Source organism: Syngnathus scovelli, chromosome 4, assembly GCF_024217435.2.
Source record: "Syngnathus scovelli strain Florida chromosome 4, RoL_Ssco_1.2, whole genome shotgun sequence".
Classification (NCBI taxonomy): Eukaryota; Metazoa; Chordata; class Actinopteri; order Syngnathiformes; family Syngnathidae; genus Syngnathus; species Syngnathus scovelli.
This window is the reverse complement of record NC_090850.1, coordinates 14,638,743-14,664,236: the sequence shown is the minus strand read 5'-3', so window position 1 is coordinate 14,664,236 and position 25,494 is coordinate 14,638,743. Positions and strand designations below refer to the sequence as shown.

Genomic DNA, 25,494 nt, shown 5'->3' with positions numbered 1-25,494 from the left:
GTTGTTTGGCTGTTTATTTCATTTATATGTACTACTATTGCTCATCGAAAATTAATAAACTTTATAGTCTGGTAAAAACTACACATCAACAAAATAAATAAAATGTTCAATTCTAGAAACTTGTTTTATTAAAGTATAACTGTTCAAAATAATATTTTTTAATATTTAGTTTTCAATTGGCTAAATGTGGATATGAGAGACCCAAAAGGAACAATTGGAAGTGAACAGGATATTATTGATGATGTGTGTTTAGAGGATTTTGACATATTCTCTCATTTTGCCAATTGTTAAGGCTAAATATAAAAAAACCTGAGAAGTTTCACAAAAATAGTCATATTTCTACCAAAAACGTCATAAAAAAACTCAATCTCTCTCTGGCTCTTTCACAAAAAGTAACATTTCAACCAAAAGCCTCATAAAAAAAAAACCTCTGAAATCTCTCTCGCACACACACGCGCACACACAAATTTCACAGGAAAAGAAGTCACTCCTAGCCAAACTCCCACTCAAGAAAAAAAAATCTTAAATAAGTCATCAGTCTTTACTTTATTGTTTTATCCCAAGGTTTATTATTTTTTTGTATTTTGCTTTTCACCTTGTGGCATTGTGTAAATTGTCAGGCTTCCGAGTGCAACCTGCCACTCCAGTATGGCATGTGACGGACGGAGATGGATGCATCCCGAAAGGCTGATGAAAATGCCGCTCCCCAAAACCTGGAAGTGCGCCCGCCGCCAGCGTTGTAAATCACGGGTCGCTGGCGCATCTGCGCGGAATGATGACTTTCCAGATGTGAGCGCCACTCCGAGGTCTGCGAGACCACATCCGCTCTCCGAGGCTCCACGCGTTAATCACTGCCGTCACTTTTCAAAACTTCTTCTGGGAGAGCATGTAAAAGTGTTGGACCGGATGTGCAAGACCACCGTGTGTGCAGGCTGACTTCCTGTTGCAACCGATGGGCCAAAAAGCCCTCGGTTGACGCTCCCCGAGCAGACTAAAAAGTCGGCGACTACCTACGCTGAGTGCACTTGTTTACATTACTGCTGCTTTGTTTCATTTCATTACTTGCATCTCAGGACTTAACAGGTTTTGGGCACTCATTATTTTATGCTCGAAGTCGATCCATCCATCCATCCATCCATCCATCCATCCATCCATCCATCCATCCATCCATCCATCCATCCATCCATCCATCCATCCATCCATCCATCCATCCATCCATCCAATAAAAAAATTACAATGCTTAGTCCTGGGCATCCCCCCAAAAAACCTGACACGCCCAAAAACCCAGGTGGGAATCAGACACGCACGCACACACAGACCTCCCCCCACACACACTGACCCAAAAACTTTTCTCTGGACCAACACTTTTATTGAAACCAATACAAAACACAGAAGGGGTGTGCAGAGAGAGGGTGGGGCCAAAAAGACAGTGGCCCTGCATCCAACAACTGGGGGGAGCAGTCAAAGCACATCACTCCCATTGTGAATTTACAGGCGGGGAATGTGCATCAATTTAAAAAAAACGCCAATCTGTTCCAAACACGGTTTCAAAGAAGGGTTTTAAAGTAGAGTTGTGGTTTCAAAGAAGGGGTTTGAATTTGGATTACGGTTTCAAATTAGAGTTTTAAACAAGAGTTAGTGCTTCAAATTAAAGTATTAAAAAATAGATTTTGTTTTTCAAAGTAGAAATAATAACTGTATAAATAATAATTAAATAAATAAATAATGTAAATATTTTTATGTATGTATTCTTTTTACTTTTATTGCCATCATATTTTAATTATATTCAGACTAGTGATTAATGATGGTCATGGTGACGATGACTAGTAGATGACTGTCACAAAAATAAAATAAATATATTTTAAAATTGTTATTTATACCGTTTTATTAATCGCTGTGTATCATCTGTGTGCAATATTGAAATTCTATTACATTCATCAAGTTACATTTTGCTCCACAAGATGGCGCTGTCGAATTTAAAGATTTGCTGAAGCTCCATCAAAAACTTTCAGGCTGTCACACCAACAAGGATTGAATTGTGATTTTAACTGATTTAATTTCGATGCAATTTTCACAATTCATCTTAATGATGCAATATTTTGAAAATCACAAAACTGAAATGTACAAGTATACGTATAACACGTAATACACTCAACAAACGTTTGTTGAGTGTATTACGTGAGGGGTGAAAAATGGGCCAATCCACTTATGAGTCCAGTTTTGAAAAGTTGACTAAATGTAACTGTCATGTAAAGTGTTAAATATGGTTTCATGTATCCAGGCTGGTCCAGTCGGTCCAGTTTGTGGTGGTGCTCTTGGACCACCGGCCTGCTTCAGGGACCCCGGTGGGCGGGTCGGTGCGCTCCTTTCTGCAGGCTGGGCGGGCCGGTTTCGAAGCTGCAAGCGTCCTCCTCCTCCTCCTCAAACTATCTCCTTCAGTAAGCAGCACTGCGATAAACAAAAGTTGACAAAACGGCAACTTCGCTTTCCACATTGATATTGAATAACGATATTTTTATAGTTATTTAAAACGCCAGGCAAAAGGAGTTTCGGACGGACGACTGCGAGTGGTAAGTAAGCTAATGTTTTCCAATGATGTTCCTACTCGTTTGTTGAGGGCGAACAAAATCAACAAGTAGCATCAAAAGGCAATTTCGAGCAGTTTCGCTCACTTTCGATGCCGTTAATGGCATTTTTTAAAACTAGCTCACTAGCAGTTAGTTCTCCGAGTACTTTTGAGCCACCTGTTGCACCCAGTAGCGATGTGCTCCAAGTGCGTCCGTCAGTCGTGGGAATTGTTGGTAGCTATCAAAATAATGCTCATTTATGTACTGTTTGACTTAAGAGTTTCTGCCTAACATAATACTTATATATTTTTATTTTTACACTCACAATGGTGGTGGGAAGTAACGAAGTAAAAGTACTTTCTCACTGCGTGTAATTAAGCGGATCTCTACATTTGCCACCTCTGCCAATAAGCAAGTCTCAATGAGGTTACGTAAGTTTTTAATATTTTCCCAGAGTGTAAATCCCTGCTGGCCCGTGGTCTTAAGTGATTCAGCTCTACTTTCTTTTGACGTTCTACTCCAAATGGCGCCGATTACAGAGCTTTTGTTTTCCTCATGTGGGTTTAGCAGGTTATCAGCATGGTCAGGCCTCCTCACACTTCACAAGGAATTCCCACGGGGAGATAAAATTGTGCTCTGTCAGATCAAAAGCAAGGATTTGACACCCTAACCTGGGCCCTGTGGTGAAGGCAGAACAACATCTAGTGCAAACATTTGGTGCTACTAGCTTTTATTCTTAGGGCATTAAGACTTTCATTTTTCTGTCTTTTCCACCTTTCGTATTTGCTAAAAACTGATTTACCCATTCCACATACTTGACACACATTTGAGGTTTTAAAAACACACTTAAACAAAACTCAGAACCGTCTCAAAATTTCTGTAGCGCTCGTGCGAAAATGGCCACATGACCCAAAACCCAATTTACAAAGTTGTCTAATAAAATCATGCTTTTTTTAATGCTATCATAAATACAATAAATGGGTTAACTGAGATTATTAGGGATGGACGATGACCTTATTTTGAGGTATTGGGTACTTGTGGAGGATGCCAATACAGCGACCCGTACTTAACGCAAAACAAAAAAGAAAAAATGCGATTGAGTAAATCTTTCTCAACAATAGTTGAGGCTTAACAGCAGCAGTTCGCCATATTGGCGTATCATCATCTGCATCAGGAGGGCCCTTGTGTGCAAATTCTTGCCATTATGGTAAATAAAAAATTATATATAAAAAGCACTTGGAAACGTTATTTGTTTCATTGCTACTCAACCACTCAGTCTTGTTTGATCCCTCTAGCTATCCTCTGCTCCTCTATTCTGTCTCTCCTTCTCAAATCTATCAGCCAAGGAAGACAGTTGGACAACTAGGCGGACAAAGCCCGGTTTCTCTGCGAGGTTTTTTTCTTAGAGGGAGTTTTTCCTTTGTTGCCGTCACCAAGAGCTTGCTGATGTGGGTGTGATTCTTGACCCGTCCATTATAAGATTTAGCTTTACAGTAAACATCCTCCATTGACCACCCACTTGCTCAATGTACAGATTTGAAACAAAGGGTGTCGGCCATTAGTCTGTCCTGGCCTGTTAAACCCGTAGTGTGACGTATCCTGCCTTGGCCTTTGTTGTCATCCTTATCAGAGCCCTCTTCCAGGCCCATCGTCTTTATATTGTTGCATCAGGTGTCCATCACATTATCAGCAAGACAAACAGGAACTTGCTGAAAGCCATTGTCCACAGCAACATGTGGTGCTTGCTGATGCCTTTGTCTGTTTCAGCCTTTACAGGCATACATTTTTCTGAGCAACATCCTTTTGTTTTTTTATTACAGTGTTTTTGTTACTTATTATGCTCATTTGTAAATTTTTGTAAACTTGTCCCTTATTGTAAATGAAAAGGGAAACAGATTTTACATTTGTGTTTTTTTTACTGTACACACATGAACTAATATCAGTGTGTTATCCTTTTTTGTCCGGTACAATCTGTTCTTTTCGCACTTGATAACTATAGTCATTGTTTCATAGCAAGTGTGTTAGTCACAGATATGCAAACCCTTTGTTAAAGTGTACCTGGTCCCGTGTGGCTCATGTTGAGTCACAGATTTTCAGGGAAGTAACACTCTTTCCAGAATGGAAAACACGAAGAATTAAATTCAGCTAATGCTCCATGAGTGTCTGGCTGTGGAGCAAGAAAAAAAAACATTGAATTAAACAGTCTCTCATTTCCACCTAATAGACTCTCTCTAATTCTTCTAGAGGGAGGGCACCTGATCCAGGGAGAGGGATTTATTTTCCTTCTGCATTCCTGATGGAGTCCTACAGAGTGACGGGCATTCCTACTAGTGGACCACAGCAGAGTTACACCCAAGCATCTCGCTCCTCTCGACCCTACGGCAATGGCGGGACATACGGTCTGAGCATCAGAGTCCAGGGTATAGATGGACATCCCTATGTGGTTCTGAATAACCAGGACAGAGGTCCTCAGCCCTTTATTGACCCTGATAGCAATGGCTACATTGAAACAGAAGGCTCTTTTATTGAAAACTACCATGAGTATGAATTTCGAGGAGACAAGGAGGGTGGGCCCAAGAGCCCCTTTGAGGAGTATAGATCTCAGATGATGCAGTACGCTGCCTCTCAAAATGGCTCTGCAGATACACAAGCAAGGAAAGCGCAAGCGCTTCTGAACTTTCAGAGGCATCCCGAGATATTGCAGCCCTATGATCCAGAGACCAATTCTCTGAACTTTAACAGTCCACCTTCAAGGCCGCTTTCTCTTGCTGAGACCGGAACTCAGTCCACATCCACTGTCTCCACACCATACCACAACAGGTCTTCTAGCCTAGATCGGAACAAAGCTCCTGCGCAATCGAACAAAACTCAGCCTCCGTCTCCGCGCTTGGCTGAGACATCATACCAAAACTCCAAATTACCTTCTCAGTCTTTGGGTCCAACCCAGCATTCCCAGCCACAGCCCAAGCCGCAATTAGCTCAGCCGCAGTCCAAACCTCGCCTCAGCAACCAGACGTCACCTCAGTCCAAGTCATCACTCAAAAGTCATACCCAGGCATCCACTGTGTCCAGTCCCACGAGTGAGCAGAAGAAAGCCCAGTACAAGTCCCCCACTTCAGTGAGCAGTGCCAACTCCAGCCTTGATCGCAAACACCGTGAGCCCGATGTCCTTCCGTTGAGAAGGTCTGACTCCAGCGGTCCTGTTCTTCAGTTGTCTTCCCGCTCACGCCACTCCTCGTCTTCCTCCACCTCTAAGCCCTATGCGGATGACAGCCTTGATGCGCTTTACGCGGACACCATCAACCGTCACGAGAACCGCCGCTACATCCCTTTCGTGCCTGGGTCGGGCAGAGACATTGACAAGGGCTCCATTCCCGGTGTCGATGAGCTTATTGAGAAGTTTGACGGCAAAGACGGCAGCTACCATCGGCGTGGAAGGGCCGGGCGAAGAAACCGGATCAGTCCAGAAGATAGGACACGCTCACACAGTGTGGATAGCGCCTTCGGCTGGGTGGAAGGATCAAGACCCCTTGATGAAACGAGTCGTCGTCGGGGCACATCGATGGAGCACGTCCTGCGGCCTTCGCAGCTCCGGATGGAGAGGGCAGCTGGTAATCAGGACCCCTGGTTCATGATCAGCCCCAAAGCAACATCTCGAGTCACAAGTGCCCCTGGATCTCCCCAGAGCACCATGTCTAAAGGTGTAGGCTACATCCAGGGATACCAAAAAAGCCACCAAAGCCATTCTGCAGATGTCACACTCAAGAATCGAGACTCAGTGGACAGTGCGTCATCAACAGGCAAGCTGTCAACATCTTTATCCAAGTCCGCAACTGGTGGAAAAAAAGTCAGCGCAGACACTGATGTACAGGTAATATCACCCTAACACTATAGTAGGTTTTACCTTTGCCCCGTTTCCATCAGTTCATTTCCAAATGATTTGGAGCATTTGTGTTTCCGGTAGTGTGAAGTGGAACCAAAAAAACAAATGCATATCCTTTGTTTCAAATTTCAAACATTCCACATTTCAAACATGTATTATGTGTTTGTAAACGCATCTCTGAATTCACTATACAGGGTTTTTAATCGAGGAGAGTTTCACAAACATAAGATTGATGAAGATTGTCTCAGGTCGCTGACCCAGAATAAACGGCGCTCCGCCATTTTATTGATATGCAATCAGGAACACAATTTGACACAATGGCCATTTTGATTTATGTTTGTTGCAGTAAATGAAGGTCTGTCGTAAACCAGTCCGACATCGCTGTCATCACGCTCTGATCATTCTCTCATTTCCTGTCCCATTCAGGCAACACCAGATCTCCTGAAAGGTCAGCAGGAGCTTTCACAACAAACACACGAAGAGACAGCAAAGCAAATTTTGTTCAATTACCTAAAGGACGGGTGAGTTATTACAGCTTGACCTCGTTCTGCTTTACTCCCTCTTTTCACGACTGAACGGTGCTATGAAAACAAAAGTTATTGGATCTTTTCGTACTAAATTCAACCACAAATTCAGCCCAATGTTACATTTTAGGTCATGCATCATGTTGGGAGAAAGTTGTTCAGTGAGAGTTAGTGGAGTCTTCTTTTTTTTTTTTTTCATGGGAGCTGGACTGTTTGATAAAAGTGCAGGAATGTGTTCTTCTACCCACCCACCCAGCCAGACAATCCAGCTGTGTGGATTTTTTTTCTTTTTCACAACCTCACTTTGCCTCAGTGTTTTCTCTCAGCCTTAGTGTAAATCAAAGGGTAAGCCTCTGTGTTTGCGTCTGTAATCTGACACGTATCGGCTGTCAAAAGAAGAAAGCAGAAGGTTAAACTGAGTAGAAGAAGAAAAATATTTCCCAGTCTAATCGATACGGCGGTTATTGTTTCTGCAAGAGCTGCGAGAGGCAGCAAATGAAAGCCAGATTGTGGCAACATAAATGTCCACATGATCTAACTGTTCAGATTTTACGGATTTTTTGGGACAAAATTTTATTGCGGTTGTTGGCACAACGAATGGTCGTTTCGAAAAAGAACAGGAAACTGTTTGGGTGTGTCGGAGGTACAGGTCAGGAGTCAGAGAACGACAAAGGAAACCCAGATGGAAGTGCTGAGATTGCACCCGAGGTACATTCTCAAGGCCGCTAAAACAAACATACGCCAACAGGAGTTGTGGATGTATAATGGAAGTCATCTGTGGGAGGAGAAGAGCGCTTGAAAGAACGTTTGTGTGTCGCCGACCTCATTTAAAAAAATAATACACCATTGTTGTCATTAGAAAGTGGTGCAGCTTTCGATTGATTGATTCTGAAGCTTTTCATTCCGCTCACTTTTCCAAGGGACAGCGGATCCTCCCAAAGCCTTCGCCAGAAAATACTTTTCATCCACTAAAATTTACAGACACACAAAATATGACCTGTAAAGCGGTGGAATTCATTGTTGCTTTCCGGAATTGTGATAACAAAACAAAAAAAAAATAGGATTCCAACACGGCACTGTGTCATTTAGGATTTTCATGTTTAACACCACATATTTGAAAATGTACAATCTCGTTAGAACTGATTTGGGCTGTTCAAAGAGATAATCTATTTTTTTAGGGGTGCAACGACCAATTTAATTCAATTACAAAAAAGTTTGAAGCACAACCTCTCACGCACAATTCCATGCAGAAATGAGCCAGTAGGAAAGAATCCACAAAAAAGGACAGAGAATGTCCAACCTTTGGATCGTTTTCAGGATAGACACAGCCGCTGGCACTCTTTTAATTCATTTAATCCAACACACAAAAAGAGAACAAACAATAAGCATGATTATACACAAGCTGCTTATAGCCACAATTTACGTCGACTCCTCAACAGCATCCCGCAAGCATTTATTAAATCATGATGCAACATAGTTGCGTTCGAGGCTTGAACGAGACTATTTGCGCACTGAGGTGTCAGATCAAAGCAGCATGACCTTCCTGACCTTCTCTAAGCCGGGAATGACTGATCTCTATTCCCAGAATCGCCAGCATCATCCGCAAAACAGAGTTTCAGTTGTACACTCTGCTGACTGGTCTGTGCATGTCTTTGTCTGCAGTAGCACCGATAATGATGAAACGACCAAGAGAAAGGTCAACCTGGTCTTTGAGAAGATTCAAACGCTGAAATCTCGAGCCACGGCAGGCCCTCCTGATGAAAAAGTGAGATATTGTTCCAGCTTCTGTTTTGTTTTTTTCTATCGGCTGTCTAGTATTAAAGGTTTGACTGTGCAGGAATAGCAACAATATACAATGGACTGCATAGTCTCGCTTTGGCACCTGTGAACTCGCTTGTTTTTGGTTTATTATAATTTTACAATTCCTTTATTTTTTTTTGGGTGGAGGAGCAACTACTATTTTCCTTATAGAGAATGTTTTATGTTAATTGCACCATTAAATATAATCCATATATGCTTGTACATGCTATATACAGTACATTGGGCCAATCGAAACTGCTCAGTAAGCCACAGTGGCGGCTGTGTATATTTTCTGTTTACAAGTGTTGCTGCACTGTTTGTGTTTCTTAGCTATAACACTGCAACACTACCCTAGTGATTAGCCCGTCTATAGAGTTTCTCATTATGCGTTAGCGTGAAGCTAGCAGATTTTAGAGTTGTTTTAAAGTACACAGTGTATAGGTGGATTTTTTTTTGCTTTATATTTAACCTGACAGTAACTGCAACTGGGAGTTGCCATTAATGCCTTAAGGCCATTTTTTTAAGGCCAATCTTGATGAGGTTAGCTTAGTTGAGTTCCCTGCCACCATGCAGCGCTTGTAGATCAAAGCATGTCAAAGCAAAAAAAGTTTACGTTGTGTTCTTCTATCAGGCCTTGGGCCTGTCTGCACAAACCAAAGCCCTGCAGGAGCAAAACACTGCACTGGAGAAAAGAATGGCCGAACTGAAACAACAACTTCAAGAACAAAGAATGGTAACAAAAACTTTGTCTATTTCCTCTTTGATCAACGGGTTGTGTAACTTCAGATTTATTGGGCATCTCACAATCAAACCTGTTCTGAACTTCGAGGCTGCTTCCGCGAAAGCAAACAATGAGCAGTCGAGAATAGATTTGTATGGACCCTCATTGTGTGTTCACGCATGGAGAAAATTGTTGGCCGCCCTCTTTTAATGCATAATAACTTGAATAATGACAATTGCCCAATGTCAATCAGATAATGCTGAATGCAGAATTAAATGTTAAAAAATGGTTGTGCCTTGAGAAAAGGTTAAAAATAATTTGACCATTGTGACATTTTCAACCAAGGTGTCTACACTTTTATAAAGTCGTACTGCCTATTTAAAGCACAATGAGTACTTACTGTACTGTTGGATGACAAGGTCTGTACCACCTTAAACATGGCCCACGAGAAGCAAAATAAATCAATAAATAAAATTATAAACAAGCACGTTAAAGATAAAGCCTTTAAGAGCCGCCCCAAACAGCTTGGTGTTCCTTGACTACAATTTCACATATTGTTCAGATAAGTTTTCCATTAGTTAATTTTCATTTATTACTTTAGTCAGATTCACGTTATTTCAGTGACCACTTTGGGTTCCTCTTTCATGAACAGAGGGGTGCCAGCAATTTTGTCCTTGACGTGTGTATGTCTGTCAGAAAAACAAGACGGACAGCACGGCGGCTTCAAGATTGAAGGAGCTGCAGCGGGAACTAGACCGGACTACAGATGAGTGCAAAAGCTTGAAGGAAAAACTGGCCAAAACTGAGGCTGAACTCCAGAGCACCCTTGAAGAGTAAGAACTCAAAGGATGCACACCTCCACCAACGTGTATTTTTTAAAAAATGTTTTTAACAGTTGACGTTGCTCAGTTGTATAATAGTTTTTCTGAGCGTTTTCACATCACCTTGGAAGCAATTTAGACATTCGTGACATGTCATTTGACATCAACCCTGAATTTAAGACTCGGCACAGGTGCTGCTGTTGCCATGTGTGAACAACTGTTACATGTGGCGTGTGGGCCGGCTGCTGTGTGTTGTGACGTGTTGCGTGGCGTTTCAGGCTGTTCCAGGTGAAGATGGAGAGGGAGCAATACCAGACAGAGATCCGAGACCTGCAGGACCAGTTATCGGAGATGCACGACGAGCTGGACACGGCCAAGACGACAACTGCTGGTGATGACGAGAGAGAGGCCATCATGGCGGTAAGGGGGTGTTCAGCCTAAGGGAATTGAGCCCATCATCCAGCTTCAACTAAAACGACTAGCTGATGCTTGCTTACTAGTAGGGCAAAAAAGTGACACTGGTAGTGAAAAAAACACTAAGACATAATTGAATCTGCGGCAATTGCATTTTTACATCATATTTAGTAGACGCTTCCATGAAATGAGACTTGAAAAGTCTTACAAGTATAATGTTCTGCGTTTTCGCAAGTCAAGATAGTGCCAATAGTCCAAACATTTGTTTTTCTAGGACATAATGCAACTGAAGATGGAGTTGCAAGAAGTTCTTGTGGCCAAGGAAGAGCAGGAGGATGTTCTGAGGAAGCGTGAAAGGGAGCTGACGGCTCTGAAGGGGGCCCTGAAGGCGGAAGTGGCCGCTCACGATCAGGAGATGGACAAGATGAAGGAGAAGTATGAAAAGGAGATCAGTCGGCTGCACAGGTCCTTGGAGGAGACCAAGCAGGTAAGCGTACAACAAGCCGTGATATTCCAAAATGGCCGCCCTGTGAGATTGATCAAAAGAAGTTTTCTGCTTCATTGACATCATTCAAATATTCCACTAGCACAGTATTAATAACACCGCCGCAGCGTATAGAACAGATTATTGCAACGAAAATAATCGAATTGACTCCCTCTTTAAAAGCTTCATTATTTAACCAGCAAAGCACCATTTGTTTCGGTAGTGTAAATAAAGCAGATGGCTTCTTCCGCATCTGCTGCATCACAACAGTAATTATTACGCCTGCCGTGTTATTTTATCAGCTTGCCAAGCAGCACCCAGCATAACAACAAACATTCGTGCTTTTGCTCTCTGTAGTGTGTAAATGGGCGTGCCTCAGTGTAAAAAAGTTCAGTTTTTAATGAAACATTTTGGAATTGGGAGTTGCAATGCCATTGAAATGATTCCAAAGAGTAAAGGGGATGCGGCGATATATTTCCTCCTCTTGATAACCCCCACATGTCGGCCTCCCTCATGACTCAGAATTTGAAAACATTACAAGTGATAAAACAGTCCATATCTCCGAAAAACAAATAGAGGAAATTTTATACCGTGCACAGGTTTAGTGAAGTTTGGAGGAGGGGTGTGTGGCAACATTGTTTCCAGTGCGTCTCAGTACGACGCTGTGCGTCCTGTTTTTCTCAAAGGGTGGAAGTTGTCCTTGTGATCGACTTCCTGAGGGTGCTGCTGGGGGGGGGTATAGCAGACTGACCAGTGCGCACGGTTCCTTTGTTGTCCAGAGGTACTGCACGCCCCACGTCCCGGGGGAGTTTGCCATCAAGGGTCTTTCCTCACCGCTTTTGTTAACATTTCGGAAGATGAAGTCATTGTTTGCCTTTCTTTTAAGATCGAACTTGCTTGCTCATTAGGGGCTTTCCTTTTGTGTGCTTGCAGTATTGTCCTCACTCCAGTCAGTCTCACCTTAAGATGCCTTTGAGACATCCCTATTTTACCAGAAAGGAAGAAAATCAAAGATTTTCCATTGAATGTCATTTTCATTGTGTTAGGTAGATGTGAGAAATGCGTATTGGTCAAGGTCCCTATTTTATTTTTTTAATAAAATAAACGCAAGCAGACAATCTACTTGCAAACAGCAAATTGCGTGAGCTTGCTGACAGGATGGACATAATTGTTGCAACATGATTCGGTCAGCAAGCTGACTGTTCTGTTTATAGTATACAGTATATAGTTTTTTGTTTTTTTTCAATCTGTTGATGTTGATCTGGCAAACTAGCTTGACAGTACAACAACAACAAAAAAAAGCCAAAAATGACAAAACATTAAGTGTTAATATTTACTCGGCATCGAGTCACTTGTTTGGCTTCCGTGGAAGAAAGACCAAATGCTGTTTTTTTATGCTGACAGTTTGATCAACAGATCATGTTGGACGTTTTAGATATGGTGTTAATTGCTTGACATTAAGATGATTGAACTAGCCTTACATACTTTAACTTAGTTTGAGGGGAATGAGTGCGAACTGCCTCCTTTTTTGTGCGGCCCACCTCTTTTGGGGTGACAATCAGATCCCTCGTACAGGAAAGTGGAGCACCAAATTTCTACGTCTGCAAGGTAATTGCAATGGCAAGCCATCACTAATCTAATGAGCATCCATTCCCCAGTTTGCGCTGTGCCCCCTCTAAAAGGCCTAAAAGAGAGAGCGGGGGCAATTGTGAAGCTCGAGTGAAAATGAATGATGAGTTTGTTTCACACAATAACACCAGCGGGGGTTGGGACTGTCTCAATAAGTGGGTCAGTGTGCTGTAGAAAGGGGACTGCAAGGCCAAGCCCCTGAAAGGAGGTGAGGGCTCTGTTTTGTGTCTTTTACTTGAAAGGCGCTTTGTGTTCTCCATCAGCAGAAATGTGTGGAATTTGATGAAGCTTACCAAACCGTCATCAGAGCTCTCTCAAATGGATCGGAACTCGATTTCAGGAGTCCCGCCTGAGCTCTCGGCGCTCTGTAATTGAAAACGTGTGCACTTTTGGAATGAGAGCCTTTGGCGTCAGCATGCGCTGCTGGTATGCAAGCAATGTGGACGGACGGGTGAGGTGCGGAGAGTGGAGAGACTGGTTTGCTTCCAGGAATGTCAAAGGTCAAAGTGGAGAATGTGTACCCAATAGACCCGCTTCATTCAACTCAAGCTTTGTGACCTGGGGCTCCTTCTCAATTTGTCTCTGTGGGGTCCTACAGTTTCTGTTTGGGCATTTAATGCATCTCAGATGTAGTCTAAGAAAATTAGGCCTACTCCCTATCGCATTTTTATGTCCTAGTTCTTATGTCGTACAAACGTATGACAGTTTGGAACAGTAAACCCTGATCTGTCTTGTTTGTAATATGGATTCATTGTTGAACAGGATCATGTCGACTTCTTATATCTGCTGTGCTGTCGCTTAGCTCATTTTGCAGCCAGTTGTGTCCTCGCTGGTATCTTCACCCGCCTCTTGAGTCAACTCTCGAAGGGTGTGAACTGAACTTTCACTGTCTGATCATCAAACTTTCTCAGTCTGGAGAAAAGCCTCCCCTCAAAAGGGGCCGGCATGAGTCTGTGCGTTTGATGATAGCGCCGTCGCTTCCAGCGTTGCTTTAGGAGTTGATTAATAAGCAGGTGACGGTGGCGTGGAGGAGCGAGGAAACAGTGGACGGACTGTCACTGTTGACGGGCGTATCAGGAAATGAGATTTTATACTTTGGGGAATATTTACATCCTTCAAAAGCTGTACTGTACATCAGAAAAGAAGCAGCCCAGATAATTTTTTTGCAGAATCATTTAAAAGTCAGGCCCATGTGAAATGAGCCACTGGCAAGAATATTTTGTCTTGTTGTTGTCCTCCTGTCCTAGGAGACCAAACTCAAACAATAGAAGTCATTGCTTCTATTTCTTATGAATAGAACGTGACTCAGACTATGCTTTTGAATTGATGTTTGGACTTTGCATCTATTGCCAGTTCTATTTAGAATATTTAATTATTTAAATAATGAATGACAATCTGATGTCTTGGTTGATCTTTGGCTCGACTGTCCTCGTCAACCTGGAAAAGTAGTCTATAGCGTATTAAGTTGAACACCTGCAATCATAACTAATAGAGCCTCTTCCATTAGCTTCTGGTCTCCGGTTAATCTGGGTTACCATGTTGTTTGTCGTGACAAACTTTATTGCCCAAATGGCTATCCAGGAAGTACAATAACTGTCATGTTAGTGCTGTGAAGCAAAAGAGTAGTAACTTTGTAGCTTGCTCGATTTGCTAACAGTTAGCATGTTGTTGCAGCTGCCTCCGAACGGAGGAAATCATGCGTTTGGGAGCTTCCTGCTCAGCAGTCAACGTACTTCACGCTAACAGGAAATGAGAAAACTGGAAACAGCTTGTCATCATGGAAAACAAAAGCAGTGTAATCGAACATGTGATGCATTTTCACACAACCAGTAGTGAAACGTTTCAATTGGTGTCGTTAAAATGTTTTAAGAGTCTGGTTTCCTAATACCAGACAAGCATGCTTTTTTTTTATTGCTCTATGAATGATGTTGTTGTTTTTCTTTTCATATTGCTATTACAGAATGATTGCATTTTAAGTCCAGTTTTAACGAGAAGTGCTGCTGGGCATTGAATCGCTGGGAATAGCAACACGATTTAATGGCTCACAACTCGCAACGCAAGACTGCACAAAGTCAGTTAATGTACAACTTTGTACAAACACTTTGAATATACAAGTCCCGAGTGAAATAAGAAGAGGGAGATTTGTGGAGATGAAAAAAGATTTTCAGTCCTTATCACGTAACGACACAATAGTCATTGGTAATATTTTGATGTTTCACGTGTTGGCACTCGCTTTATTTGGATTTCAAGAGTAACAAATCATACGTCTTGTTATGGGACTGTTTATTTAGTACGACTAATCCCTCAGTGATTGCTGGGTAAGCTTGAGGAATGCGTGTTTAATTATTAACTCTTTATCATCATGACGAAGAAAGCAAATTAAAACCACAATTATAAACACCATTGTTCAATTAATACTTTACTGACCGTGTCAACCCTGACTGACCTTTATTTTTGTAAAGCCGGAATTTTTAATGTTGCCCTTGTATTGGATCCTATTCGATTTTTAAATGTGAACCTAATCTTGAGGCCGTCTAGTGTGTATGAGAGCAGTCCTTTCAGTGACCTGTCACTTTACAGGTCAGTGGTTAGTTGATTCAACACAGTGTGGGAATTGGGCCAATGAACTGCTGGTGCTGTACTTTGTGTGCACAAGGCTACACTGCCCGTATCAGTTTTTGGAACTTACCTTCAGCCAATCTCTCTTACAGCTGTGATCATGAGCTGTGACTGTTTTATAGGTTGCCATTGATTCTTAAAGTTGTTAAAAAAAAAATTAAAAAAGCAAACCTGGAGAGATTCTAAGATATTTTGCTTAGACTGGTTGAACGTTTGCACTTCTCTTATAAGTTTAGCAATGTTTGCAATGCACATTTACATCTGAAAAAAATGTCACCAGTGGATCTCCGGGCTCCTGTACGGTGACTTGGAGAACTGGCCCGACTGGCCTGTCAGCAGTGAAGCTGTGTGTCATCTTTTCTGCCCGACAGAAGAAATGTGTCTATTCAAGTGGCGGCAGCGTGATGAGTGGGGCCTTTCAACTCAGGATATTAATGGTTGAAGATTGAAGTTTTAGGTTACAACAGAAACTCCACGGTCCTTATAGAAATGTACTATAACTACAATACGATACTATTGCTGTATTCAAAAGCTATTGAGCCAAGGTATATTTGACAGTAGAACAATTTCATGGCATAAAACCAAAATGTGCCAAAATAGGGATGTTAATTGTTTTAGAGTAAGAACTTGAACATGTCCACTGTGAGAGAAAAAAAAATCTGGATAACACATTGTATGATTTTTCTTTTTAGAATTTGTTTGTATCTATTTATTTCTGTTATTACTGAAAACTAAGGTGTCTATCATAAGTGTACTTGCATGCACGCACAATTACACACACACGCAGTATCGGCGCTGACATACTTGGCACCGTTCGTCTAATAATTAAAATCGGATCATAAGTTATGTCAACAGGCAGCCCTAAATGGAGTCTTTAAGGCTTCAAGAAGAGTTGACAAAAACAGTCTGTTACATTGCGATGATCTCACTTAAGCAGATATGTCTCATGTTATCTTCAAAAATCACTCCCACATCTCCATTGAGCAATTTCTTGTTTAATAAGTTCAGACAGGGTAGACCATAACTACTTCTCCTTGCATGGTAAACAATATGACAGAACATAACGTTCCATACATCTATCAAACATGTTTACTGTATGTACCTATATGTTCTGTTGTGGAATATTTACGATGGTGGTTGGGCGCGCACATGAGGGCCCTGAGCAGAGCTGAGATAAACAGCGAACTCCCAAACCTGTTCCTTGACATTCCACCCAAATGACACAAAGTGTTGCTTCCGATCAAATCTCACTAAGCCTCCTATCTAACCAAGCTGTCAACTTGACTGAAACCACTTATCTGGTCTACCGGTGTAAGATTTGCATTTGCACTGCTGTTGTCAGCCAACTCTTGTAAACTTACTTCCACCTGCCACTCCTATTTTATGCACAGCGTTCCATCACACGCTCATGATAACAGTTTCAGAAAACATGGTCCAGGAGTTGTGAGCAAAAGCACAAATCTCAAGTCATTCCGTCAGGTTGTTTATTTTAACTCTGCATGGAGCGTAATGCATCTTTGTTCATCTCTCTGTCAGCTTCGTGTACAAACATATTCAAGCCACATATCAAATCAACAAAATATTTCAAGGAGTTTCACATTTCACATCAAGAGTCACATTTTCACCTTGTGAGCCTCATGTGTGCTGAAGCCAGTCAGTCATCTTGTCTCGTCACTTCCAGAGCAGCACGGCGGTCGTCCAAGAGAAGGCTGAAATGGAGGCAGCTAAGGGCACGCTGGAGGGCCAAGCGGATCGTCTGAGCCAAGAGGTGGAACGGCTGCGCAAGCGGGCGCAAGAGCTGGAAAACGAAGTGGCCAAACTCAACCGCATCATCGATGAGGCTAAGCTGCAGGAGAGCAGGCTGGGAGACCGAGTCGCACGGATGGAGGTGACGCCCAAACGTTCGCCCGTGGTGACCGAGAGCCTGAAGAGTGTCATCAAATTTTTGAACTTCACTTCTACAGAAAGAGAAGAAGCAGCTGGAAGAGTCTTTAAATGAAATCAAGGAGCAAGAAGAGGAAATGTCTCGTGCTAACCGAGCTTTGACGTTACGACTTGAAGATGTACAGGTGAGCAATTCTCAATTTGGTTGCTCTAAGGCAAATCTGACTTTCGGATGATGTGATATGTGCTTTGCTAGCGGAACTTTTCCAAGATGAGCGGTGAGCACAAGCAGTTGGAGGAGCGTCTTCAAGAGGAGAAGCTACAGAAGGAGCAGTTTAAGAATATGAAGAATGACATTGAGGACGAAAGGCGGCTGCTGGACCGAACGGTGGAGAAACTTCAGAAAGAGGCATGTGCTTCTCTCCCAGCATTTTAGTTACAGCTGTAAAATGACTTTACGGATTTGTTGAGTAACATGTTATACTTTTACAACCTTGAGGGTAATGGTCCTTTTCTCAAATCCTCTGTCCATGAAGAGCAGAGCGGTTGCTTTGAAATGTTGCAGGTCCACACGTGCTTGAAATTTTTCAATCTGTTGCATCTTTCACAACAAGAATTTCTCAGTGAATGCTGCGCTTGTTCCACCTGATTGACTTTTCTCACCGATGGACAAATTCCAGAAAACACTTTTTTGTCGTTATATCAGATCAACTCATTCAGGCTGACAGTATTGCGGAATCTAAACAATACAAACAATTCAAATTCTCACTTCCACATAAACCTTTTGAACGGGTGAAAAAAGTAGCAATACTTTTTAAATTAAGTCAAGGAAGGAAACGAGGAAGGAAGCAAGGAACCTTTACAGGTGAACTTAACTTGACCTGTTGTCTGCTCTTTGTGCCCACAGATGAACGACATCGTGGACGCATCCCAGTCCTCAACACGGGAGCTGCAGGAACAGATTGACATTTACAAGGAAAAGAACCGACGGGAGCTGACTGAGCTGCAGAAGCTCCTTAAGGAGCGAGGCCAGGAACTCGACAAGTATCTGCTGGCTGCCCAAACGCTGCAAGAGGAGGTACACCTCAAATCAAGGCTTTCATGCAGAACAACATCCCTTGTGATTCATCTCGACTCGATACACTCCGTCAACATCATCTTGTGCTTCATAGGTGGCGTCTCTTAACATCTCTTGTCGCAATGCCCTATTTGCACTTGACAAATTCATCCTCGTCTCTCACGTGAGAATGTTAGGAATGCCTTTGTTCATTGTAGAAGTTGATTAATGGGAAGAATTATTCTTTAAAAGGGCACTGGCCTTCTATTCTTTTATGTATTAAGCAAATATTTACACACCCAAAGGCGGGCATTTGAGCATATATTTACATGGTCGCTCTGTTCCAGTTTTGAGTTCGATAAAATAGCGCAAACGATGCTGGAACATCTGGAATAGGATATTTTCATGTGAGGCATTCTGAGTTCTAAAACTGTAATTTTGTTGTTCACTTCACCCCCACAGACATAGAAGTAATTTTTTTGACTTCACTTGTGACCAGCATAACTGGTAAAACCGGAGTGGATCTGGACGGTGCTATATTTATCACTGTGAAAACCTCGGGTGGAAAACAAAAAAGTTTCAGTTTGGGGATAGTTGTCAAGGCCGTTTGAATGCACGTTACTGCCACCTACATACCGTAAAGGGAATATAATTGACCACAAGCTTTGAGCTCACCCTTGAGATCCGCGGTAAGGTCCATGTACTAGTATGCGCTTTGTCCTCATTAGTAAAACAATCTGATGCGGGTTTTTTTTTCCTCCAACGGCTGCACAGGAAATAGGGGGAGGACATCCAAGGTTGTGATATCATTGTTGTTAAAGCTGTGCTGGCTGGATTCACATCCTCCTTCCTTCAGCTCTCCTGAGTTTGCTTTTCCAGCTGCTCTGAGATGCCCCAACAGTCCACCCATGTCAATTTGGCAGAATTTAGATAAAATTACAAGCAGACTTTTTTTACATCTTCTCACAATAGTACGACTTGATTCTCCTAAAATTATGATGTGCCGTGATGTACAATATATAATCGGAGTTATTGGGCTGCGTTCATGCGTTTCAACATTTAGGTACATACATTTTCAGAAAAAAATGCAATTTTAAGATTTCTCTAAAAAAAAATTTCTTTTATCCTTGCTTTTAGCTGTTGCGCCGAGAGGATGATCTACGTCGTTGTGAGCAGGAGCGAGATGAGGCTGTGCTCAATGAGAAGATGTTGGAGAACAAAGTTAATGAACTGGAGGCAGCGGTGAAGACCAACACTCACTCGAAAGATGATAAGACTCGACAGTTCAAACTCATGGAGGTGCGGTACACCAGATGAATTGTTCACACATTTAAACGTTCATTTATCATCACGCAGTGCTGTAAAATATTGGTGAGATATTGTACATAATTTATTAATGGGTGTCACGTTCTTCAGGACAGAATCACTCAGCTGGAGTTGGACTTGGACGAGGAGCGTCAGAATGGAGACCAGCTGATGGACAGGCTCGACCGAGGGAGAGAGCAGGTACACACATGAACATTTTCATCATAAGCACTCACCTGGGTCAATGACCTGTTGTCCATGTTCATGTTAGTTCACCCAGCTGTGTCTCTGTTCTCCATCTAAACCTGTAAATGAGATCCAGATGTCATCGCCCCGCTACCATCACGTCTTTAGCTACTAATATGTGAATGACAGCAACATGTCACCCACTCACAAGATGAACGTGTTGACTAGTGTACATGCGCACATTCACACACAGACAGGCTGACTGCAGGTCGCTGCTTTGTAAGGATGGTCTTGTGTAATGTGTGAGTTTGGCAGCCTGCCAGCTGCAAAGGACCATTAAAGTCCAAAAATGCAGGCGGGGCTCAGGCTGCAGAGTTCACTTGCAAGTTGTTCTGTTCCTTTTGATTCTGAGAATAATTGTGACTTCCATGCAGCAAGACTAAATTAGTACTAAATACTATATCATGTGTTAGGCTGACTTTTTGCCTGGCTTAGCAAAAAAAAATTACATTTGGGTTATGGTGGTTGTAAACTGTTGAATTTCATAGTCAAATTTAAAACAAACAAAAAAAAAAATTAAATAAATTTCCCTTTAACTCTGCTAGCTTAAGGCTAACACAATGAAAAAGCTATGGACGGGCTAACAAATGTGAAATTAAATTTTTAATGCTGTTACAAGTCTCAATAAAGATTTCAATAAATTAGAAGAAAACGTACACATCAAACATAGGAAAGTTAAAAAAAAAAAAAAAAAAAAAAAAAAAAAGGGAACTCTAATGCATTGGAGAAAAAAAACAAAAAAACTACACAACACCTGCATTTAAACTGAATTCCTTAAATGTGCTGTCACATACACTGATTATTATCAAAATGATGTTAATTGTTAAAAACACAAAATTACTTTCAAATAACTCAGGCACATTTCAAGTACCTATAATAAGGTAGCCGATGACCATGTTTTTGTCTCTGCGTGTTGCGTAACGTACTTGTTTGGTCCAATCACGTGGACGGTAAAATGACGAGTTGGACAGCTTCTTTTCAGTCTAGTGAGTTTTGAACTTTTGTAATCCAGGGGAGACTTCAAATCTCCTTCAATTCGAGGGGGAAAAAAAACTTGGCAGAGACAAATAAGTGGCTTTGGTTCAGGGCGGTTGTCACGGCAACACTTGAGCTTTCATTCCAAGAGGTTGAGAGCTTGCAGTGTTTGACTGCATGACTGCGCCCGCACATACGCAAACACTATGGCGAAGTGTTTGAACGTTATTTTTAATATCCTGATATCCAGTTTAAGGTCTATAGTCTAGTACAGTATTAAGAAACCTATGCCTGCAACATAGCGTGTGTCAGGCTTAAACCAAGCTATCTACATCAGTGCCATTTATTGATGAAATTACTTTACAAACACTTGAAATGTGCATTCTGAATTTTGTTAGTCAGGCTATAATATTTGTGTTACTTAGTATCAAGTGTACACGATCAAATGGCTAGCCATACTAACACACACTTAGGGGCGTTGTGGGCATGTGTGTGTGTGTGTGTGTATTGCTATGGAGGCAGCAGGAGGACCACCTGCGTCTCTCCTGGTACCAGGTGCTTCCCTCCTGTCTAAATGAGAGTAACCTCCCCTTCTCCTCTCCCAAAGCTGATTAGTTTCACCGCACGTTCCAGTCTGCTGATTCAGCGCCCCCCAAGCGCCGCGCTGGGTGCGCCGCGTTATGGGGCCCATCGCTCATGACAGTAGCCCGCTGTCACCCGCTAATTGGCATAAAATATCACCAATTGTAAGCTTTGTGGCCAAATCGATTGGTTTTCATCTTGCGCGTTGGTTTGAACTGGGCTCCCTGAGCATGTAATGTTGTTCTTGTGGTCATCCTGCGTGGAGGAACCTGATTCTGGAATTGCGGGAATTATCCTTGTCAACATCCTCATTTGAAATGACACATTAGGGAATTAGTCACGACTTACTCCAGCTAAAACAGAGACACTTTGTCTCTATATACCCATTAGCGAAATGCTGAAACATAATGGGAAGCACCAACTAACTAATAGCATTTATGTGATTGCGTTCTAAAATTTCAAGCAATGTATAGTTGAACAAAACTGCCCACACGCATGTATTGTTGATTTGACGCATGATTTGATTGCTTTGATGCACGATTCGATGACATTCTGACATGTCAGGAAGACAAAGGCATCTCACACTGCACTTTTGGTTTGTGCTCTTATCTTGAAAGCTATCCTCACTAGGCTTTCCCATCATACTTTGTTGCCATTGCAAGTAACCCTTGTGATGTGCTATGCCACTTTAATATGTTATTTTTGTGCAGCCAGGGTGTATGAAGGTACTGTGTTGTTTCTAAGCGTTATCATATTATTGCTACTTTTGATTATTGTAACTCTGTGACACCCTTGGGAACAGAGGTAAGGAATCAGTGCTGGTGATATAATATTATGTTCTCCCTGAAGAGTTTTTAATACATTGGTACAAGGTGGTAGTGGGATTCTAGTCTTGTGGACATACTTTGTTTACTTATTTCAAAATGGATCTGAGAATTGCAAGAAACCGACAAGCGGGAATTCATCAGAACGTCCAGATTAGTCACTCTGGGGCTGTAGTAGACCAGAAAGAGCTGCATTGATTTAATCATGATGCAAATTCTCGACATCCTATTTATTTGTTTTTGTTTTTTGTATATAATTTTATAAACGACGGTGTTATAGTGATATCTTACTACTTAAAAGACACTACAAAAATGTTTGATATTTGCATTGAAACAGATTACTGACAGATTGATTCATTTTCATTCAAAGATTTGAGTGTTTTGAGGTACAAGTGTGGTCACAAAGCTGTGCATGTGTTCTCCTCTCCCAACATTGTGTCATCGAGAGGCAACATTGAAGGCCGCCGCATAAGTTACAATGCGGCTAAACCAGACAGTCCACTATGCCAATTTACCACAGCGCCTCTCCGCTTCAAGGCCTCTATTGTTTTTGCACCGTACTCAGCGCAACATCGGGTTTGTGCAGACAGTGTGTCACAGTAATTGTGAAGCCCTGACCGTGTCTGGGCTTGACAGGTGGACCAAATGAGGAATGAACTCATGCAGGAGAGGGCTGGCCGGCAGGAGGCCGAGTGTGACAAGATGGCTCTGGAGAGACAGGTACATACCCACTCCTGCGTTAAAGGAAGACTGATTCAAACTCACACTACACTATCACGTCACCCATAATGTGTCTTTCCATAATCATTCTAGTAAAATTATGGCTTCAATTCTAACATCCGTTTCCTGTGTGAGAGCACAATCATACAGTCTCATGTACCTCTTCGTGATCTCCACAGAGCAAAGACCTGAAGAACAAACTGGCTGATCTGGAGGGCTCGCAAAAGTCCAGCAAAGTGGGCCAGGTTGCGCAGCTGGAGGATCGCATTCATGAGCTGGAGGAGCGTCTGGAGGCGGAGGAGAGGTGAGGTCAAAGTACACAGCGGGAGTGGAGAGAAGGCGATTGAAGGGATGAAAATAGAAAGGTTGTTTCAAGTTTTGAAAGTGAAGACGCAGAGAAGTTCTGTTCTCTTGATAACAGTCATAATTTAATTCCTGACAACCTGTAAATGGGATTTGTCCCACCCCACCACAGCTCAGGGCGAGGAACGACAAGATGACAATAAATAAAAACAAAATAAAATCGTACTCCCCAGATGGCGATGAGTTGAATATTAAAATGTCCGTAATGTCTTTCAGGGAGCGGGCCAACCTGCAACTGTCCAATCGCCGGCTGGAGAGGAAGGTTAAAGAAGTGATGATGCAAGTGGAGGAAGAACACCACAGCATGCAGGATCAAAAGGACCAAGTACGTCAAACCCGCTCACTCTCTCCACTCCGACAAAGCCGGCACACCTTTCTGACCCATGCCCCTGTGCTCCGTAGTTGAATCTGCGCTTGAAGGCCCTGAAGAGGCAGATGGACGAGGCTGAGGAGGAGATCGACAGACTGGAGCACAGCAAGAAGAAGCTACAGAGAGACTTGGACGAGCAACAAGAAACAAACGAGCAGCTGCAGAATCAGCTCAAGTCTCTACGCAGTGAGATGAGGTAAAGAAGAACCGTGACCGTACAGCACAGTCAGCAAATAAGGCTGGAACTCTTTAATATCGAAAGCAACAAAAATGAACGCACACCTAAGTAGCAATGTGGCCCCCAAGCACAATCACCTTGCCCACCACGCACAAATACCAAATGTCTTTTTCCATCGCAGGCGTAAGAGCACCTCAGCACCGCTGCTCAACAATCTGGACGACGACGACGATGACGACGATGACATCAGCACGGACGGGGAGACGTACTTTAGCTCCACTTCCAGCTACAAGCGCTCGTCCAGTCAGGACAACCTCCTGTCTACCTTCAGCATGTAGGGGAGCAAACAAACAAATGTAACGACGCTGAACTTCACTGTTGGACCAAATGACTGCGCTGAAATGATTTCCATTCGGCAGTGGGATATCATTGAATTGCTTCAGTATTATTTGAGCAGCTCCGGGGTCATCGAAAGAGATGTGTCAATACTTTTGAGTTGGTTTGTATTTTCCAGCATTCAAGTATGGCCAGAATATGAGTAGCCAACTTGAATGGACTGCACACGACTGCCTCTGCATGACATTCCCTCTGTTTTTATAACTCTATCAAATGTCTCATTATCTTTTTTTTTTTAATACTACTCTTTTAAACGGAATGTACTTTTAATGAGCGTATGAAGAAAGGAGTTTTTTTTTTATTTATTCATGTCTATATGAACAAAAAAATCCTAGCTTCATTAACGCTTTTCGGGAACATTAATGAGGGAGGGACTTTGTACACACATTTTTTTAATGTTTTTATATCTGCCTCACTTCTACTGAAGTTTTTCTTTACTCCCATTACGCAATTGACAGAAAATGTACTTTAACTGCCTCTTATTCAGTTGAATGAACAAATCATTAACTGCTTACCTTTATTTTTTTGTGGCAATCAGTTGTTTGTGTTCCCCAAATATTCCTGATGGAATGTGATAAACTGACAATCAAAAGTGTTGCATCACTGTAAGAATTATTTGCACTCCCTTTAATGAAGCAATAGGCTGCAAAGTGGGTTGAAAGCTAATTCCTGCCACTACCTCTCTGTACTGTTCTGCTGTGACTTCAATAAACTTGCTTCCATCTTATCAAACATGCTCGTCTCATATTATTCTTTTTTCAGAAGTGTTGGTGCAGTCATCCTTAGTTTGAGGTTCCCGGTCACCTCTCAGCTCTGTTATCCCAATCTTAAAAAGTGATCCTATGATCACTTTCTGCCCCTAAAACTACAGAAAGACAATTGATTCTTCCAAGTAGGTGCAAGTGAATACTCGCGGCTGCATTTTGAGTGACCTTTGTGGGTTGCCATTCATTGTGAAACGGACAAATTGACCTTTGGAGTGGCCCTCCTCCATCTGTGTCAAGTGAAGCGGGATAACGTGACTCGGCAAGAAAAGCACAGTAACAAGGTGATCATTCTTGGGATTCCGACAAGTGCTTGAGCCACTTCAGGCAAGTTGGCTCTATCGACAAGTTAGTGTGCAAAGCTGTTT

At 42.3% G+C, this 25,494-nt stretch overlaps 1 protein-coding gene across 1 annotated transcript; it reads left to right on the top strand.

The window, feature by feature from the left end:
- Window positions 1–2,403: 2,403 nt before the first annotated feature.
- cgnl1 (cingulin-like 1) lies at window positions 2,404–25,094 on the top strand. The gene is made up of 19 exons (XM_068650442.1): window positions 2,404–2,570; window positions 4,814–6,438; window positions 6,877–6,971; window positions 8,637–8,739; window positions 9,406–9,507; window positions 10,192–10,328; window positions 10,595–10,736; window positions 11,005–11,217; window positions 17,144–17,350; window positions 17,427–17,531; window positions 17,603–17,755; window positions 18,254–18,424; window positions 19,541–19,702; window positions 19,820–19,909; window positions 22,972–23,055; window positions 23,235–23,359; window positions 23,635–23,743; window positions 23,821–23,984; window positions 24,148–25,094. The coding sequence occupies exons 2-19, from the start codon at window positions 4,864–4,866 to the stop codon at window positions 24,302–24,304; spliced, it is 3,894 nt and encodes a 1,297-aa protein (XP_068506543.1). The 5' UTR covers window positions 2,404–2,570; window positions 4,814–4,863; the 3' UTR covers window positions 24,305–25,094.
- Window positions 25,095–25,494: the final 400 nt, after the last annotated feature.

Excerpts from the sequence above, each read along its gene's own strand:
- cgnl1 (XM_068650442.1), top strand. The coding sequence starts at position 4,864 with ATGGAGTCCTACAGAGTGACGGGCATTCCTACTAGTGGACCACAGCAG. Across the intron at positions 9,508-10,191 it reads AACTTCAAGAACAAAGAATG|AAAAACAAGACGGACAGCAC; the intron begins GTAACAAAAACT and ends TATGTCTGTCAG. Across the intron at positions 10,737-11,004 it reads AGAGAGAGGCCATCATGGCG|GACATAATGCAACTGAAGAT; the intron begins GTAAGGGGGTGT and ends TTGTTTTTCTAG.